The following is a 20,771-nucleotide window of genomic DNA, read 5'->3' as shown; positions in this document are numbered from 1 at the left end:
CTTCTGAGAATTCAGCTGTTAACCATATAGGGATTCCCTCGTATGTTATTTGTTGATTTTCCCTTGCTGCTTCTAATATTTTTTTCTTTCAATTTAATTTTTGATAGTTTAATATGTGTCTTGCCATGTTTCTCCATGGATTTATCCTGTATGGGACTCTCTGTGCTTCCTGTACTTGATTGACTATTTCCTTTCCCATATTAGGGATGTTTTCAACTATAATCTCTTCAACTATTTTCTCGGTCCCTTTCTTTTTCAATTCTTCTTCTGGGACCCCTATAATTCGAAGGTTGGTGCATTAAATGTTGTCCCAAAGGTCTCTGAGACTGTTCTCAAGTCTTTTCCTTCTTTTTTCTTTATTCTGCTCTGTTGTAGTTATTTCCACTATTTTATCTTACAGGTCACTTATTCATTCTTCTGCCTCAGTTATTCTGCTATTAATTCCTTCTAGAGTATTTTTATTTTCATCTATTGTGTTGTTCATCATTTTTTGTTTGCTCTTTAGTTCTTCTAGGTCCCTGTTAAACATTTCTTGTATTTTCTTCCTTCTATATCCAAGATTGTGGATCATTTTTACTATCATTATTCTGAATTATTTTTCAGGTAGACTGCCTATTTCCTCCTCATTTGTTTGGTCTGGTGGGTTTTTACCTTGCTCCTTCATCTGCTGTGTATTTCTCTGTCTTCTCATTCTGCTTAACTTACTGCATTTGTGGTCTCCTTTTCACAGGCTTCAGGTTCGTAGTTCTCATTGTTTTTGGTGTCTGCCCCCAGTGTCTAAGGTTGGTTCAGTGGGTTGTGTAGACTCCTGGTGGAGAGGACTGATGCCTGTGTTCTGGTGGATGAGGCTGGATCTTGTCTTCTGGTGGGCAGGACCATGTCTGGCACAGTGCTTTGGGGTGTCTGTGAATTTATTATGATTTTAGGCAGCCTATCTGCTAATGGGTGGGGTTGTGTTCCTGTCTTGCTAGTTGTTTGGCATGGGTTGTGCAGCCATGTAGCTTGTTAGTTGTTGAGTGGAGCTGGGTCTTAGTGTTGATATGGAGATCTCTGGGAGTGTTTTCACCATTTGATATTATGTGGGACCTGGAGGTCTCTGGTGAACCAATGTTTTGAACTTGGCTTTCCCACTTAAGGGGCTCAGGCTTGACACCCCGCTGGAGCACCAAGACTCTGTCAGCCACTTGGCTGCTAGTGCTCAAGGGTCTCCTGCAGATGGGGGGGTGACTGTGGCTCACTGCAGGGACAAGGACACTGGCAGCAGAAGTTCTGGGAAGTACTACTTGGCGTGAGCCCTCCCAGTGTCTGCCATTAGCCCCACCAAAGAGCCAGGTAAGCTTCCCCTATATCTTAATGTCAATTCTTAGTCTTTTTTTTTTTATGAATGTAAACTCTGGTCCCTTAATTGGGCTTTAGTTTTTCCAGAACATGTGTGTATCTCTTACAGCACATCATCTAAAGAAAACCAGTAGCAATTTATTTTCTGTTAATTGTTACCTTCTTCTTATTTAATTAAATTTCTTAGACTCTCTCTCCAGTTTCAAGAGGCACAATAAAAAGAATAAACAAAATACCTCCAGATTTTATTAATTTATCTTATTTAATTATGCTTCATAATTTCCTAAAACCCAGATATAGAATATAGATATAAATGTTATCAGGACAGTTAATTTTTTTCAAGAAACTATAGCCGCTTTAACAAAGAAAAATCTAATTTCTTTGTTTCACAAGGAACTACTCCTAAGATAAATACCTCTAGATTACCCAACACCCTAGGCTTCTTATGGTCACCCCTAAAAGTCTCTAGCATAGGATTTGTCACATTATCATGGAATGTTATATATTACTTCATTTTAGTCAAATTTTTCTTAATTCAAATTGGTTTCTTGAGAAAACCCCTTGTTATCTCATGTAGTGCAGGGCTTTGAGGACAAGCTTAACATTTCACTAATTGATTATACAAATAATTGCACACTTCACTTTTATTCTTTCCTTATATTATATTCCTGACATATCAAAGACTCAGAGATTTTGTTTGTTTCATAAACTATAGATGTGTAGTCAACAGTTTTAGAGTGTACTAATAGTTTACGGGTTTTTTTTTTGTTTGTTTTTGTTTCAGTCTGTTCCCAGTATTCTAGAGGAGTATTTGCCATTTTTGGACTCTATGATAAGAGGTCAGTACATACCTTGACCTCATTCTGCAGCGCCTTACACATCTCCCTCATCACACCAAGTTTCCCTACTGAGGGGGAGAGCCAGTTTGTGCTGCAGCTAAGGCCTTCCTTACGAGGAGCACTCTTGAGTCTGCTGGATCACTATGAATGGAACTGTTTTGTCTTCCTGTATGACACAGACAGGGGTAAGTCGCAATTCCACATCTACATAAGTACAACTCTAATTTGCTATCTGAAATGACTTTGTATCACTTGTATGAGAAAAATATTTTGATCCCTAATGTGGCTAAAATCAGAAAATGGTCAATGTGTATTCTCAGTGCTTTTATCTTGACTCTGGGGAAAAATTTTTAATTAAATGAACTTCAAATTCACAAGGTTACTTGAGCAAACCATGCTCTTTAGTTGAAATTAAAATAGATAATTTTTTTAAATTTCCATGATGATATTTCAGGTGCAGTCATAAAATATGTATGTCCTTTATCTCAAATGCAAATTATTTCATGATTTGGAAGATTTTTAAATAGTATCAGGTTGAGGCACAGCATTGAGTTTGAAATATAAAACGTTAAATGAGTAATTGAAGGGTCATGATAATGAGAATAAAGATTTGGTGGTAAGGCTTCTGCTTGCTGGCAACCTTTCACTTTGTCTTTACCTATCAGTCTGTAAAGATTAATAAGTGGTATGATCCATGTGTTGGAGAAACAAGGTGGATAACTAACACTAAATTATTGGCAATCCATACAGTTCTGTACAATGTTGGTATACTTTGACTTTCGGTTGGAGACATAACTTAAGGAATTCCAATTTTTGTTCAGTTCTGCTTTTTATTTAGTGACCAGAATATAGCAACATATTATGTTTCAAAATAAACATCAGGGAATCACCTGTGGGGTTTTGTTTTCAGTTCTTTTTCCTTAAAGTGTAAGATTTAGGAGCAGACAAGAAGTTATGGTAAAAGTTCAAACAGGTAACATTTCAAGAACATGCTTAGTAAAAGTTTACCTGTGAAGTGAGTAAAACAATAAATATAAAAACAATAAACAAAATAAATCATTTGAAGATATAATTATCTTCAAAATCCAAATATTCAGAATCCTATATTGAGACAAAAACTTATTAAATGAATTCATATTTCTCATTTATATTTACATATTTAATTAGATGGAAATGTAAGTCATATAAGATTTCACACCAATGATAGTCCTTTGCTTATATTGGCATTCTAGGTAAATTTACCATTTGGAAACAAGCTCAGAAAATTTAATATCATCAGTGTATTTTCTTCATGGTTGTAGCATACTCTAATTCTCATTTTGGAATTTGGGAGCCTATCTATATCTCATGGTATCATTTTCCAATAGCTAACAATCCAAAGCATCCTAGAGAATGTATTACAGATTAGAGACATTATCACTCTGCTCACTTCTAACTTTTGGAAATATTCTTAAGCTAGAGGACACTGAGAATTGAATCATAATGCAAATTAAAACAACGAGATACTACTACATGTCTATCAGAATGGAAAAAATTTAGATCACTGACAACATCAAATGGTGGTTAGGAAGTGGAGTAACAGGAACTTTCATTCATTGTTGGGGGGAATGTAAAATGGTGCAGCCACTTTGTAAGACTATTTGGCGGTTTCTTACAAAACTAGATTTACTCTCACTATATGATCCAGCAATCATGCTCCTTGGTGTTTTCACCCAAACCACACAGAAACCTTCACACAGATGTTTATAACAGCTTTATTCATAATAGCCAAAACTTAGAAGCAACCATGATGTCCTTCAGTAGGTGAAGGGATGATTAAACAGTGATACATTTAGACAATTCAGAACTGAAAAGAAATGAGATATCAAGACATAAAAAGACATGGAGGAAACTTAAATGCATATAACTAAGTGAAAGAAGACATTCTGAAAAGGATACAATATTGCATTATTCCAACCATATGACATTCTGGGAAAGGACAAATTATGAGACAATAAAAAGATCAGTGGTTTCCAGGAGTGAAGGGGAAGAAGGGATCAATAGGTGGAGCACAGAGGATTCTTAGGGCAGTGAAACAGTTCTGTGTAATATTATAATGGTGGATGCATGTCACTATACATTTTTCCAAACCCATAGAATGTATAAAACCAAGGATGAACCCTAGTGTAAACTAGGACTTTGGGTAATAACGTACCAATGTAAGTTCATCAATTACAAAATATGAGTGTAAAGTGAAAAAAAAATTCTACTTCAATAAAATTGATTTTAAGTGCTTAAAAAATTGAATCATAATGTCAAGAAATATATACTGGAGTATGGATGAGATGGTTCTTCCTGTGGCTTGTTATGACACAGCTCAGTTTGCCACTTTGGGCAGAAGATCCTTATCTTATGGCATCTTGGTCTCATTGAAATACCAGTGGGACCTGTCTCACTTTCCTCTGCCCTCGTGCAAACCAGTCTTTGGCAAGGAGAGGATTCTAGGCATTCATGCATCAGCCTCCCCACCAAACAGGGATTAAAAGTAATGATTTGCTTTTGCACCAGTTTGTACTTTTTAGCATCCTCACTCTTGCATAACAAGTCAGATGATCCAAACTTGGGCCACCTCCCATTACTATTTACCATGGGATCTCTTTAGTATAAGCAGACAATACTTGGTTATTTAAAGATTCTTTCTCCTGGTTAAATTTCTGCCTTCAAAGGCTTAAACTCATCACGGTACCAGCACTATTTCTTCTAATAAGGCATCCTGTAACTTTTACTCTACCTATTAACTTGCTGCACAAAAGCCTACTTTCTCCTGTCATCACCCTAGAATTTAACTGGTTACTTTTAACCAGTTGATGTAAGTCACTCTCTAGTATTTCTTAGTTCTCTCCCATACTTACTTTGGGATGAATAGCTAGTCCTTTGAATTGCCTTTTATTATAGTAATTCGATCCAACATCAAAGTATACACCTTTAGGGACTTCCCTGGTGGTCCAGTGATAAAGAATCCACCTTCCAATGCAGGGGATGCGGGTTGATCCCTGGTCGGGGAACTAAGATCCCACCTGCTGCGGGGCAACTAAGCTCACGTGCCACAACTACTGAGCTCTCATGCTTCAACTAGAGAGCCCACGTGCTGCAAACTACAGAGCCCATGCTCTCTGGAGCCCACATGCCACAACTAGAGAAGAGAAAACCCATATGCCACAACTAGAGAGAAGCCCACATGCCACAATGAAGAGCCCACATCACAAAAAAGATCCTGCCTGCCTCAACGAAGATCCTGTGTGCCATAGCTAAGACCCGATGCAGACAAATAAATAAATTTTTAAAAAATCACAGAGTATACACCTTTATTCCAAGTGGTAATTGCATGAATGAAAAATAACATGTCAGGAAAATGGCTGTTTCTTATGTTCAGATGGCTCACTCTGCCATGATACTACCATTTTTCTCAATATTCTGGGTCTTATGTAAGTACTTGCAAAAGACGAGAATAATTTTCCCTCTTTGAAATTATTGTGCTCATTTTATGAATTTAGGATAACAAGCCCAATTTACCTCCTCTTAGATACAGTGTTTAAAATTATGTATCACTATCACCAACTGAGGTGTGAACCACAGTTATGAAAGTATGATTAACTTCTGTCATAAATATAGTTGTCTAAGAGTCATCCATATTTTCACATCATGAGTAATTAAAAGAACACACATCAACATTAAAGGTCAGAATATTTAAATATAATGCAAAAACGAAGTGTAAAGAAATAAGATAGTATGGTACATTTTAGTACTTTTCTCTAACCCTCTACTGTGATCATGAACTGCTCATCTAAACATTTTTCCTGTTCTAAGTAGCTGCCTTAATATGACCCTGAATTTCTCTATAAACTTGAGTGGAACCTGACTTTCTGATGCCTCATAAATTCTTACTTTGGAATAAATTATTTCATTGATCCACTTAATTATTTCTGAAATTGTAATCACTATAGTGATACAGTGATATCTTAAGATACAAGAGCTTCACTCTATTATAACTTTAAGTAGTGTTTTTAAATGTTGAATTGCAATCAATAAAAGGAATCACACTTTATTTCCTTTGATATAAAACCTGTGTTCTAGTCCTGGTCTGCTGTTGATGAGCTGTGTGAACCTGTCTATATTTTTGCCCACACCTGAAGAAAGGAAGGAAGGAAGGGAGGGAGGGAGGGTGGAAGGGAGGGAGAGAGGGAGGGAGAGACAGAGAGAAAGAAAGAAAGAAAGAAAGAAAGAAAGAAAGAAAGAAAGAAAGAAAGAAAGAAAGAAAGAAAGAAAGAAAGGAAGGAAGGAAGGAAGGAAGGAAGGAAGGAAGGAAGGAAGGAAGGAGGGAAGGAAGAAAGAAAGGAAGGAAGGAAGGAAGAAAGAAAGAGAAAGGGGACACAGGGGCAGGAGGAAGGAAAGTTGAACAGCACTTTCTTTAAGGCTCATTCAAACTACCTTTAAGGTTTCTTGATATTTTGTATTCCAAATATTCTATTCCTTCCCTGGAAATTGTGGGTGGAAAACAAAAGTAGTAGGTGGCATCAGTGATCTCTTTACCAGCAGATGACTTCCTGCTTCTGTGCGTTTGACTGACTCTCAAAGAAGAAAAAAAATGTGTTCATTTATTTATTCTTTCAATGTATCCATTTATCCATTTAACATTTAATAAAACTTTGTTCAGTTTTCATCAGGTACCTTGATAAATATTAATAGTGCAATAATGAACAAGCTACTACTGAAAATAAATTAACTCTCTTGCTATGACTTCATTAGGAAATAGTGCACAACACTTTACTTGACAACTGGAAACTTGTCTTTGATGCATAGCTTGATGTTTTTACAATTTTAATTTGGAACACAACTATTTTCCAAAAAGATCATTGCCTTTTTGAGAAAAACAATTATAAAACATCATTTAAACACAAACTTTGATAAGATTTTTGTGTTAATAAATATGATACTCTTGACTGATTTAAAATGTGACTTATGTATCTACCTGAGAAACTGAATTTTAAATTTTGCTTAACTTTAATTGATTAATTTAAATAACTACATTTGCCTAAAAACTACTGTATTGGACAACATAGCGTATCTAACCACAGAGCTCATCTGCAATATTTCACTTTGAGTGAAATGTCCAAATCTCTTCTTGATTTATATTTTACTATGTAAGAAAAGAACTTAGAGAACATCCTGCACATAATCTTTTTTATAGTAATTTTCATACTGCATTTTTTATACATTTACATATCTTTTCTTCCCTTAGAAATGTAAGTCCTTCTCCAGTTATTGTTATATCTTTTTATATTTATACCTTTCATGTTTAGCATAGTAACCCCTGATAGGCATACTATCAGGGGTTACTATAAATATGAAATAAATGAATTAATCAAATGAAGTCATTGACAATAGTATCAAATAAATTTAGAGCTCTAATAACTAATCATGTAACTTCTTTTTTATTAATGGCACCATATTTTAATGAACCAAATAGTTCATAGAGTAGTCAAAATGAAAAATTCTCCTGTAAGAATGGTACTTGAATTGAATGCAATTTTATTATGATGAAGAAATATGAAGAAGGCTGAAAAATAACATTTTAATTTAGACATATTAAATTAAATATTTAGAAAAATTTAAATAATATTTTCAGTTATATAAAATCTTGAAATTTTTTTCAAATTTAATTAATATGTCATTTTCCTTAAGTGAAAAAGAGACATTAATTTAAATATTTATAAGTATGGTTGTTTTTCAATAAATCTTTTCAAAATAACGTATTTTTTACCTGCGTCTGTTGCCCAGAATTTTAAGTATTTATGATGTGCTTAAGGCCATTTCTAACACCACTGATAACAAGGTGAATTTATGATCAAGGGAAAGATGAGACATAAACCTAACATTTTTTAAAATTCTAATGATCACTGTCGGTATTTTTCAAAACTGTTATGATGACCAGCAACTTTGACCTCGTGTCTAATGTAAGCAATGGCTGTCACTGACCTTATTTTACTTAATCCTGGTTCTCTTTAACATTTACTGCTCAGTGTTTTACCTACATTAGTGCTTTCCAGGCTAATGATGTTTCACAGGTTGCTAAATATCTTGTGTACATTATCTTAATAAATATTATAACATTATGTAAATTGTTTCTAGGAGAGATATATTTGGCAAAGCATAGAGGATAAAACTTTACTTTGGCTAGTTTGGCTTGTTTCCTTTGGTCTTTTTTTTTTTCTTTTTAGTACTATTTTTTACAAAAATATGTTCTACACATTGCACAACATATTTTGAGAAGTCTAGGAAACAATGCTGTAGGTGGCATAATATGTATATGCTGCTATCCCATGCTAAAGCCAGTGCAAGTGATGAGGGGATGGAAAGAGGAGTATGTTTGCATGGGGAGGGGAGAGATCTTCCTATTTTATTTCTGCTTTTTGGGTTTCAATGCATGCATACCTTTTATTTTAAAACTGCTTTAAATCCTTTTACAAAAAAGTTGAGATCTAAGTAATAGAAAAAGGAGTAAATGAAAAGGAAGAGGCATGAGATACCTTTCGATATCTCTTTTATTTCCCCCAAATTAAACCTGTATAAATCACTCCAGAAAACTCTCCTATCTTCCTTTTGAGTTCAGTTCCAATTCTTTTCTTTATTTTTTTCTCATACTGTTTCATTTTATTGCTCTTTCCCTCTTTCTCTGCCTTCCCTCAGAACCTAGAGAGAGAAGGCAAAGTGAATGATTTCAGGCACACTGGGAACCTTAACCTTTCTCTCATCCATTACCAGTTATGGACTCCTAGGATCCCTTTAAAGTCAAGTTCATAATAATATAGAGGGATGACAGAGCAGATAACTCTAAGGAACAGAGCCTAATGACTTCAATTCACACCAAAGTAAAATTACTGATATCTGCTCCTTCTTTGAAATCCCTTTCAGGTAGGGGTGAGATGGGGAAAATCAGGGGTAATTATACAACCTCTCAACTGGACTTGGAGTGCTTAGTGTCTACAGTGCTAATTACAAGCACCTATTTTTCCTCACTCCCCCCATCTCCAATTCCTAATTACCACACATACTGATACTCTGCTAGCACACATCTACCGTTAATCGTGCCACTTAAAATGCTTCTGGACCATTTTTCTTATTAAGAACAAAATTACAAACACAATAGCAAAACAGAGTTAATTGACATATAAGTTCAGGAGAAGTAAGAATCTTTCAGGTTCTAACCGGGTATTATCCAAGAAAGGATGAGTAATTTATCTTTAATTCTTTACAACATTAAGCCCTATTTTCGACTTATTTTCTAATCCTGAAAAAAAAAAATCTTTAAGTCTAAAACTCTCACCAGGATGAAGAAGAGTTCCCTTTTTGTAAACCTACCGTGACAACTTTCAGGCAACTGTTTATAGTGAACCCATTAGGATTTAGACTATATTTTATAGCTCATCCAAATTTATTTGCGTACTGACTTTTATGGTCAGTCTGACAATGCCAGATATTTATTTGTTGCCAGTTGCTAAGTGTGAGGAAAATCCATTCCAACAGGAGGAAAACAACACTTAACTGTATCTTTCAAGTGTATCACTGTCTTCCTGCTGGATCCAGGCCAGTGGGAGAGCAAAGGAAAATACAGGTATAAAAATAACAGTGGAGCTTCCTATAGAGATTTTAACTTGTAATTGAGGAAGAAATAGTACAGTAGTCCCCCCTTATCCATGGAGAATATGTTTCAAGACACCCAGTGGATGCCTGAAACCATGGATAGTACTGAACACTTTATATGTTATGTTTTTACAGTGATAAAGTTTAATTTATAAATTAGGCACAGGAAGAGATTAATAACAATAACTAATAATAAAATAGAAAATTATAAACATGTACTGATATTTACTCTAAAAATATCTTACTGTAAAAATTTAATGCCTTTTCTATCTTAATTGAGCACTTACCACACACTGTGCGCATAACTTTTGGGCACAGTGTGTGGCATAAATTTCCATTTTCTTCTTCACACTTTCATGGATAGAAGATTCATTCTAACCATGGACCTTAGTGACCTTAGTGACCTCAGCATACTATTTTTTTTCTTTTCTTAGTAAGTCAAGAACTTTCACCTTTTTACTTAAAGGAAGTACTTTATGGCTTCTCTTTGGTATATCTGGATCGCCAGAATCACTACCTTTGTGCTTTGGGGCCAAAATGAAGTAAAATAAGTGTGACTTGAACACAAGCACTGCTATACCACGAAGGCTGATCTGATAACTAAGCCGGCTACTAAGTGACTAAGGTGCAGGATGGCTGGACAAAGGGAGGATTCACATCTCAGGCAGAATGGAGCAGGAACAGTGGGAGATTCCTCACGCATCTCAGAAGGGCACACAATTTAAAACATAAATTGTTTATTTCTGCACTTTTCCACTTAATATTATTGGACCATGGTTGACCAAATGTTACTGAAACCATGGAGAGTGAAGCCTCGGATAACAGGGACTACTGTAATCAGGAATAGGTAAGGCATTCTCTGCTCCCTTCATAGCATCTCCATTGGTTGTCACTGCAATGTTTATTCCCTGCCCTTATTATCCCAGATTCTACAGGCTGTTACCACAATGGGCTAGGAAGGGGAACAGTGTACTAAGGGGTGAGTGGATGGGATGTGGGACTATTGGTGGGTGTTTTTACAAAGAGGGTTTGTGTCTAATCCATTTTCCCTGGTGAGAGAAGGCAAAGAGAGGTGCACATCTCTCTGTCACCTCCCACTTTCCCTGGTTATAGAATGAAAGATTTGAGGACAAATGCTGGAAGTTGTATGCTGAAAGAGTCGTGAAATCTAACAAGGAGAATGAATCAGAATAGGACTGCCAAACAAGGCAGAGATTAGCAAAGAACAATGACATGAAGCTAAAACAAGGGTAGTCAAAGAAGAGAGCAGAGCAAGGAGCAGCAAAATAAGCAGTAGGTTGACAGGATGGAGAAATTCTGTGATGAAATACAGAAGCCTACAGTTGCTTTTGTGGTGCCATCAGCCTCTCAAACATTCATTTGAAAGGTTAAAGAGGCCTGAGTGTGATGGCAGAGAAAATAAGTTTGCACCTTCCATGAATATTTGAGCTGGGTCAATTTAGTTGCCACTTAGTAGGCACTAGACACATATTGTTGACTGACTGACAGATCACCTGTCTGGATGTTCTTCCTTTCTCACTTCTTTCCCACCATCAGTGTTCAGTCTCTAAATAAAAAAACTAAGAACATTTCTGGGGGGAAGAGATCAAGGTGGCAGAGTAGGAGGACACAGAACTCACCTCCCCAAAGAGCACATCAAAAATACACCTACCGGGCTTCCCTGGTGGCGCAGTGGTTGAGAGTCCACCTGCCGATGCAGGGGACACGGGTTCGTGCCCTGGTCCGGGAAGATCCCACATGCTGCCAAGCAGCTGGTTCCGTGGGCCATGGCCGCTGAGCCTGTGCATCCGGAGCCTGTGGTCCACAACGGGAGTGGCCACAACAGTGAGAGGCCCACGTACCACAGAAAAAAATAAAATAAAAAAAAATAGTCCTACCTATGGAACAATTCTCACTGCACCTAACTGGAGACTGGCAGAAAGACTTCTGTACAAACAAGGTTGTAAGAAAGATCCACACAGAATCCAGTGGGAACGGAAGAGAAGCAATCAGGTTAGGACTTGTACCCCCAAGAAGGGACACGGAAGAGGAGAGATCCTCCCTGGGGAGTGAGTGGTTCCAGCCACATATTGGACTCCCAGACCCAGGGTCTGACATGGGGAACGAGTCTGTTTGGCTTGTTGGAGGGCCAGTGGGACTAACAGGAGGGCTGTGGGGAGCCTAGACTCCACTCCTGAGGAGCACACACACACTTGTTTATTCCTGAAACAGGGCAGAGAGGGCAGATTGAAACTGCACCAGGTCACTGGCCATTTTCCCGTGACAACCCCTGCATGTACTTCAGCCTAAGCCGGTTGCTTAGGACACAGCTCCCCATTGGGGTGAGGGCTGCTGCCACTGAGGGGAGATCTCAGCTGGGAAGGACAAAGGCAGCTTAGACCCTGAGCTGCATCTGAGCAGGGCAGGGGCAGTCATGATGCTGTTTACAGAGGCAGTGTATCAGAAGCATCCTGGGGTTCCAACTATGGCAGGATCACCATAGCCCATGTGCAGACCCAAGTGGACCACCCACACCAGCCCCTCTTGCCCAAGCACTGCTCCCCTCAGGGGTGAGGGTGCAGGTGCGAGAAGGTGGTAGAGCACACACTTAAATGGAATGGAGCCAGCTCAGATTTAACCCTCAGGACCTATGTCTCAGCAACTTAGGACCCACTTGTACCTCAGATAGGGTAGTGAAGGCCACTGAGCTGAAGAGAAGCCCCAACTACACGTGACTCTGGCCTAGCCACTCCATCTCAAGCTCCACCTCCTTCCAAAGTGATAGCTACCAGCACACTCTGGGGAAGGGCATATCTTGTGTTCACATCAGATCCAGCTCTACCAACAAAGTCATTGGGCACATGCAGACTGTATACAGACACACCCACACAAAGACGCCCTCCTTCAAGACTGCAGTAGGTAACTGTTTCACCTAATTTCATACAGACAGAGAAAGTTAAGCAGAATGAGAAAACAGAGGAATTTGTTTCAATTGAAAGAGCAAGAAGAACCCATGAAAAATAACTAATAAAGCAGAAATAAATAATTTACCAGATGAAGAGTTCAAAGCATTAGTAATAAGGATGCTAACTGAATTAGGGAAAAGAATAGTAATAAGAATGTTAACTGAAATAGGGAAGTTTGTGAGAATTTTAACAAGAAACTAGAAAATATAAAAAAGAAGCCATCAGAACTGAACAATGTGATAACTGAAATAAGAAACACATTAGAAGCTTTTTTCCTTTTGCACAACAAAGGAAACCATCAACAAAATAAAAAGACAGCAAACTAGTTGATACAGAAGAATGCACAATTGATCTGGAAGATAAACTAATGGAAATCACCCAATCAGGACAGCAAAAAGAAAAACAAATTTTTAAACTGAGAGCAATTTAAGGGACTTCTGGGACAGCATGAATTGTACCAACATTCACATTATAGGGTCCCCAGAAGGAGAAGAGAGAAAGAAGAGTCAGAGATGTATTTAGTGAAATTATGAGTGGAAACTTAAACCTAAAGAAGGAACCAGATACCCAGGTACAGGAAGCACAGAGGGACCCAAACAAGATGAACTGAAATAGCTCACACCAAGACACAATGTAATTAAAATGAGAAAAGTTAATGATAGAATTCTAAAAGGCAGCAAGAGAAAAACGAAGAGTCATATACAAGGCAACCTTCATAAGACTATTAGCTGATTTTTTTGCTGGAACTTTTCAGGACATAAGGCAATTGCATTATATATTCAAAGTCCTGAGAGGGAAAAATCTGCAACCTAGGATACTCTACCAGCAAGATTATCATTTAGAATAGAAGTTTTTTTCCCTAAAATCAGGAACAAGACAAAAAGCCCATTCTCACTCCTTCTATTTAATTAATGTAATATTGGAAGACTTAGCCACAATGTTCAGAAAAGAAAAAGAAATAAAAGGCATCCAAATTGGACGGTAAGAAGTAAACTCTCACTATTTGCAGATGACATGATTCTATATAGAGAAATCCCTAAAGTCTCTGTCAAAAAACCATTAGAACTAATAAATTAGTTCAATAAATTTGCAAGATACATGATTAATATACTATAATATCCATTACTTTTCCATACACTAATAAAGAACTACCAGAAATAGAAATTAGGGGGAAAATCCTATTTACAATCAAATCAAAATTATAAAATATCTGGGAATAAAGTTAACCAAAGAGGTGAAAGACTTATACTTTGAAAACTATAAAACATTGATGAAGGAATTTGAAAATGATTCAAAGAAATGGAAAGATATCCTGTGTTCTTAGACTGGAAGAATTAATATTGTTAAAATGTCCATACTACCCAGAGAAATCTACAGATTTAATGCAATCCCTATAAAAATATCCATAGTTTTTGCAGAACTAGAACAAATAATCCTAAAATGTATATGGAACCACAAAAGACCCCAAATTGCCAAAGCAATCTTGAGAAAAAATAACAAAGCTGGAAGTATCATGCTCCCTGACTTCAGACTATACTACAAAGCTACAGTAATCTAAACAACATTGTACTGGCACAAAAGTAGACACATAGGTCAGTGGAACAGAATAGAGAATCCAGAAATAAACTAACATGATCAATTAATCTACAAAAAAGGAGGCAAGAATATTAGTGGGCAAAGATTGTTTCATCAATAAGTGGTGCTGGGAAAACTGGACAGCTACATGTGAAAGAATGAAATTAGAGCATTTTCTCACACAACATACAAAAATAAACTCAAATTGGATTAAAGACCAGAAACCATAAGGTTCCTAGAAGAATGCATAGGCAGAATACTTTTTTGACATAAATCTTAGCTATATTTTTTGGATCTGTCTCCTAAGGCAAAAGAAACAAAAGAAAAAATTTTAAAATGGGACCTAATTAAACTTAAAAGCTTTTGCACAACAAAGGAAACCATCAACAAAACAAAAGGGCAACCTACTGAATGGGAGAAAATATTTGCAAATGATATGACCAATACAGGGTTAATATCCAAAATATATAAACAGCTCATACAACTCAATATCAAAAAAAGCAAACGATATAATTAAAAAATGGGCAGAAGACCTGAATATATATTTTTCCAAAGAAGACACACAGGTGGCCAACAGGCACATGAAAAAATGTTCCACATTGCTAATCATCAGAGAAATGCAAATCAAAACCATAAGAAGATACCACCTCACATGTGTCAGAAAGGCTTTCATCAAAAATTCCACTAATAACAAATGTTGGTGAGGATGTGGAGAAAAGGGAACCCTAGTACACTGTTAGTGGGAATATAAATTGGGGCACCATTATGGAAAACAGTATAAAGATTCCTCAAAAAACTAAAAATAGAGCTACCATATGATCTAACAATTCTACTGCTGCATATATGTCTGAAGAAAACAAAAATATTAATTTGAAAAATTACATGCACTCTAATGTTCACAGCAGAATTATTTACAATAACAGAAATATGGAAGCAACCTAAGTATCCAACAACAGATGAATGGATAAGGAAAATCTAATGGAATATTACTCAGCCATAAAAAGGATGGAATTCTGCCATTTGCAACAACATGGATGGACCTAGAGGGTATTATGCTTAGTGAAATAAGTCAGATGAAGACAAATACTGAATGTTATCACTTATATATGGAAAACAAAAAGTGAAACAAACCAATGCATATAACAAAACAGAAATAGACTTGAAGATATAGAGAACAAAGTTGTGGTTACCAGTGGAGACAGAGAAAGGGCAAGGGGCGAGATAGGGATACAAGGTTAAGAGATACAAACTACTATGTACAAAATAAATAAGCAACAAGGGTATATGGTAGAGCACAGGGAAATATAGCTATTATTTTGTAATAATTTTAAAAGGAATATAATCTATAAAAATATTGAATCACTATGTTGTACACCTGAAAATAATATTATAAATCAGGTATACTTCAATAAAATATATAAATAAGTAATGTATTAAAAGAACAGATCTGGGGCTTCCCTGGTGGCGCAGTTCGTTGAGAGTCCACCTGCCGATGCAGGGGACACGGGTTCGTGCCCCGGTCCGGGAAGATCCCACATGCCGTGGAGCGGCTGGGCCCGTGAGCCATAGCCAATGAGCCTGTGCATCCGGAACCTGTGCTCCACAGCGGGAGAGGCCACAACAGTGAGAGGCCCACGTACCGCAAAAAAAAAAAAAAAAAAAAGAACAGATCTGGATAAGACCTTTGGAGGCCCTACTCACTGGAAAGGTGATTATGCCCTGCCCAATGGAAATTCAAAATTTAAACAAACAAATTACAAAATAAATGTATGGGAGTCCAAGAGAGTTCTAATTTTCCCTCATGGTGACCATTTTAATGCTTTTTTTGAAATATTAAAAAATTTTTAAAGCCTTTGCTGTGTCAGAGCCCTGAACAGATGCTGAATCTGTCAATAGAGTTATTCAGCCACATCTGAGGACCAAGGGGAGGGAACACGTTCCTTGAGAATCCTTAAATTGATGGAATGTGAGTATAATGTTTTAGAAATTTTTTTTTATCCTAAAAGGTCAAACTGCATAAGCTTTCTCATGATTTCACCTTTTCAGTGACCCACAACTTTCAAAAGCAGTAAGTCTGCAAATGATTTGCAATTTCCTGACTGCTTCTTTGTTTAAAAATAATATTGCTTATTTGAAGATCTGAGGGGAAAATCTTTCTTTTAGAGCTCTGATTGAATACAGTGCCTCAAGATAATTTACATTGTCTCAATTAATTTTCATTCTATTATAAAAATGGAACAAAATGTGCGTTTAGTGACAATGCACAATTAAGGTTAAAATACTTACAGCATAAAACTTATGTCAGAGGTAAAGTTTACTCAATGGTGTTTTTAGAGTTTATTCACCATGTTATAATACATATGATATCAGGACTATGGAAAGCAGTAACTTACTATTTGAAGCAATGGAAAGGAGTTCTTAGATATAACTTCCTTAGTTTAATATATGATAGCCTTGACAATCTTTTGCATGTTTAAACAGAAATAACTCCAGCATTCTTTCAGTTCTATAGCCCAGATTTTGTCCGTGGAGGACAGTCCTAAGACCATAGTGTTAAGTGCCTGAATTCAAATCTCAGATGTATTACTTATTAGGTGTTCCTTAACACAGTTAGATCTCAGTTTTCTAGTCTGAAAAATAGTATTAATAATCAAATCTACTGGGTCACTATGAGTTATACATGAAGTGCTTATCAAATTCCTGGCATATAATAAACTATATAAGTTATAGCTATTATTTTGTTGTTGCTACTATATTTATTAGTAGCAATTAGTGGTAGTAGTATACTAATACCATAATAATTTATGCTTAAACTCCAATAAATATTTATCATTTTTTAAACAGAATTTTTAATTGTTTTTAATAAATTTATTTGTTTGTTTATTTATTTATTTATGGCTGCATTGGGTCTTCGTCATGCATGGGATTTTCTCTAGTTACAGCGAGCGGGGGCTACTCTTCATTGTGGTGTGCAGGCTTCTCACTGCAGTGGTTTCTCTTGTTGTGGAGCATGGGCTCTAGGCTCATGGGCTTCAGTAGTTGTGGCACATGGGCTAAGTAGTTATACTTGCAGGCTCTAGAGCGCAGGCTCTGTAGTTGTGGCTGGAGCATGGACTTAGCTGCTCTGGGATCTTCCCAGAGCAGGACTTGAACCCGTGTCTCCTGCACTGGCAGGCGGATTCTTAACCACTGTACCACCAGGGAAGCCCTATTTATCATTTCAGTATTATTAATCACAAATCAAAGGTGTTTGGTTAATATTTTATATAATATTTTATATTATGAGACAATTTTTATTATAAGAATATTTTATGAGACATAAACCTTCATAATACATAAGACATTTTGGGGTATAAATGTTAAATTGATGAAGAAACAGACTGAAGCATAAGTTTGTGATTTCTTATTTTTCATCTCCTTTGTAGACTTCCTCTAACTTCTCCTAAAATGCTGGCATTTCCCCCTGGGGTCTGTCCTCAGCCGCTTTGCCTCTGTAAATTTCTTAAACACAAACCTGCATATACCCCATTCCTGATTAGAATTTATTTTATGACTTTTCATTACCCTTCTTATAATGTTCAAATTCCTTAAATGATGCTTTACAGTCCATCTCTTGGTTGCTTCTCCTATATCATTATATGGTCCACTTCCCCTGAAACACCAAGCCCCAGTGAAAATGGCTTTTCTAAAGATTTTGAGCCCTAAATTCTCTCTTGCCTTGACAGCTCTGCAAATGCCATTTCCTCAACCTCAAACATATATTGCATATCTCTGGAGTAATTCCTATTCATCCTTCAGGTCTGAGCATAACTTGCTTCAAGGAGTCTTTTTCTACACATTTACCCTCGAATGAGTTAACCCCCCTTCTGTGTGCTTCCATAACATTTTGTATTATCTCTATCAACCTGGTATTCCAACTCTTTAATTCTATGCGTTTGTCATTGGACTATTTAAGGTCTATAATAGCAGGAATTCTGTCCTACTCACTGAGTTTCCCTGAACAAGGACTGGACCAGTTATTTAGTCACACTCAGTAATTATGAATGAATGAATCTTATGGTCTCATACTCACTTGTATGACTCATTTACATAGTAACTATTGTGTCCCATTTGTATCTAAAAACTCAGCATTTCAAGAATAAATCTATCACCTGCCCCCTCAAACTTGTTCCTTTTCATATATTCTCTATCCTAGAAGGTAGTGCTCTGCCTTGCATGCTAGGCTTGCTCCTTTTTCTTCAAACCAATCATCAGTCCTGCCAAATGTGTGCCACATAAAAATATGCCAAATTTATCCCTTCCTCTATGTAAGTGCACAGAAGATAAATTTGAGGAGGAGAGTAGTGAAACCTTTGCTCAGGCCCTCTTCATTCTCCTGCATCAATCAACTTCTCTCCTTGGCTCCAGTACTGTCCTTCTTAAACTCATCTGTTAACTTGCAAGGGTGAACTATTTGCAACACAGACCACAGATATGCCACTTTTGTCCTTTAAAATCTTCAGAAGCATTCAGAAATTGTACATTGTCCTTACAAATACTTGCCAGGAAGACTCCCCTATATATTTGGAAAGAATAATTCATGAGACACTTGTGTGAAGTGTGATATTTCTAAGGAAAGTACAATGGAAAATTACTACAAACTTTTCTATCTTGGTTTTGTATTAGATAGGAATAGTTTAGGCCACAAATAATAACAAATACAAAATAACAATATATGTATGCATACCCCTACACATGCATAGATATGTATATATATATGAAGTACATATAGTATGGCACTACTATATAACTGCTATGGAAGTCCCATTATCTTCTGGCAATCAGACTTCTATTACTGTTGATATGACATCCTCAACATGTGGCTTCACTTAAAGGTCCATGGTGGCTACTTAAGCTCCAATCATATATCTGTATTAAAGTCAACAGGAAGGAGTGGAGGGGAAATAAAACTACATCACCCCCTTTATGACACATGTCATTTTACACATGTAATTACAAATAGAATTTTGTAGCAAGGTTTATATTAGCCTTCTAGAATATATTGCAGAATATTATGTGTTTTTATCTTTTCTGGATGTGTTTGTTTAATGTTAAAATTAACTTTTCCTCAAAAGTTTGATAAAACTTGTCTTAAAATATTTGGGCATGAAGTTTGAAGAACCTTTTTAAACCATGCTTCAATTTCTTTCATGAGTAGGTAGCCTCATTCAAATGTTTCATTTGTCCTTGTGTCACGTTTGTTAAGATATATAAAATTCACTTGTGTGAAGTGCTTAAAGAATTCTAGCAGAAAATATGTTCTCAATAATACTAATTCTTTGAAACTTTTTAGAATTTTCTTCGTGTTCCAGTACAAGTACAATTTTAATAATATTTCATGGAGAATTTTTCTCTATAATCATTACACATTTTTATTCAAATCTTCTGTTTTTATTAAATTTCTGACTGTTTAACCTAATTGAGAAATGTACATGGAAACCTCCCACTGTGGTCATAGATTTATCAATTTCTAACTGTATTCATATAGATTTTGCTTTATATGTGATAGATATCTTATATAAAAGACTTTAGAATTTTTAACATCTTCCTGGTAAATTGAACCTTTTTAAATATATATTAGAGGGGGTAATGAGCCCCTCTCTCCTCAATGATGCTTTTTGTCTTAAGGTCTATTTTTTCAATATTAACATAGCTACCCAAGTTTTCTTTTGGCCCATATTTGTCAAGTGTATCTTTTGCCATTGTTTTATTTTCTTTCCTGTATCCTTACATTTTAGGCATATTTTTGGGCTCCACAACTGTCATATGCACTAGGTTATTTGCTATGTATGTTATATATTTAATTCTCCCCAAACCCAAAAGATACGTAGAATTATTATCCTGTTTTATTCCTGAGACAATTAAAACTTAGAGAGTTTAAATAATTTGCCCAAAGTCACAGAGCAGTCAATGAGAGAACTAGGCCTCTTTAGTCGACAAACTCTTGCCTTTAACCATTATGTTATACTACGTACCAAAAAAAAGTTTACATTATGTTCATTATGCCTTACTTAATGAGGGAGGATGATCTATGCCAAGGGTCAGCAAACTTTTCCTATAAAGAGCCAGATAGCAGATACTTTAGGCTTTGCAGACAATTTGGTTTCTGTTACAGCTACTCAACTCCGATGTTGTATGAAAAAGTAGCCACTGATAATACTAATACATAATACATAAATGAATGAGAATATCTGTGCTCTAATAAAACTCTATTTATAGACACTGAAATTTGAATTTTATGTAATTTTAATGTGTCACAAAATTTTATTTTTATTTTGTTTCACTCCCCCCCAAACATTTAAAAATGTAAAAACCATTAATTCCTTATAGGCCA

General features: G+C 36.1%; 1 protein-coding gene across 3 annotated transcripts in view; it reads left to right on the top strand.

Annotated features, from left to right (window-relative positions):
• The window catches only part of GRIA4 (glutamate ionotropic receptor AMPA type subunit 4), a 520,203-nt gene that overhangs the window by 164,675 nt on the left and 334,757 nt on the right, over positions 1–20,771 (top strand). For all 3 annotated transcript variants that reach the window (XM_065881559.1, XM_065881557.1, XM_065881560.1), the window contains one exon: positions 2,123–2,362. In XM_065881559.1, coding sequence (XP_065737631.1) covers positions 2,123–2,362 — 240 coding nt within the window. The remainder of the gene's footprint in view (positions 1–2,122; positions 2,363–20,771) is intronic.

Source organism: Phocoena phocoena, chromosome 8, assembly GCF_963924675.1.
Source record: "Phocoena phocoena chromosome 8, mPhoPho1.1, whole genome shotgun sequence".
Lineage (NCBI taxonomy): Eukaryota > Metazoa > Chordata > Mammalia > Artiodactyla > Phocoenidae > Phocoena > Phocoena phocoena.
Note: the sequence above shows the minus strand (reverse complement) of the source record. Positions and strands in the feature narration are given on the sequence as shown.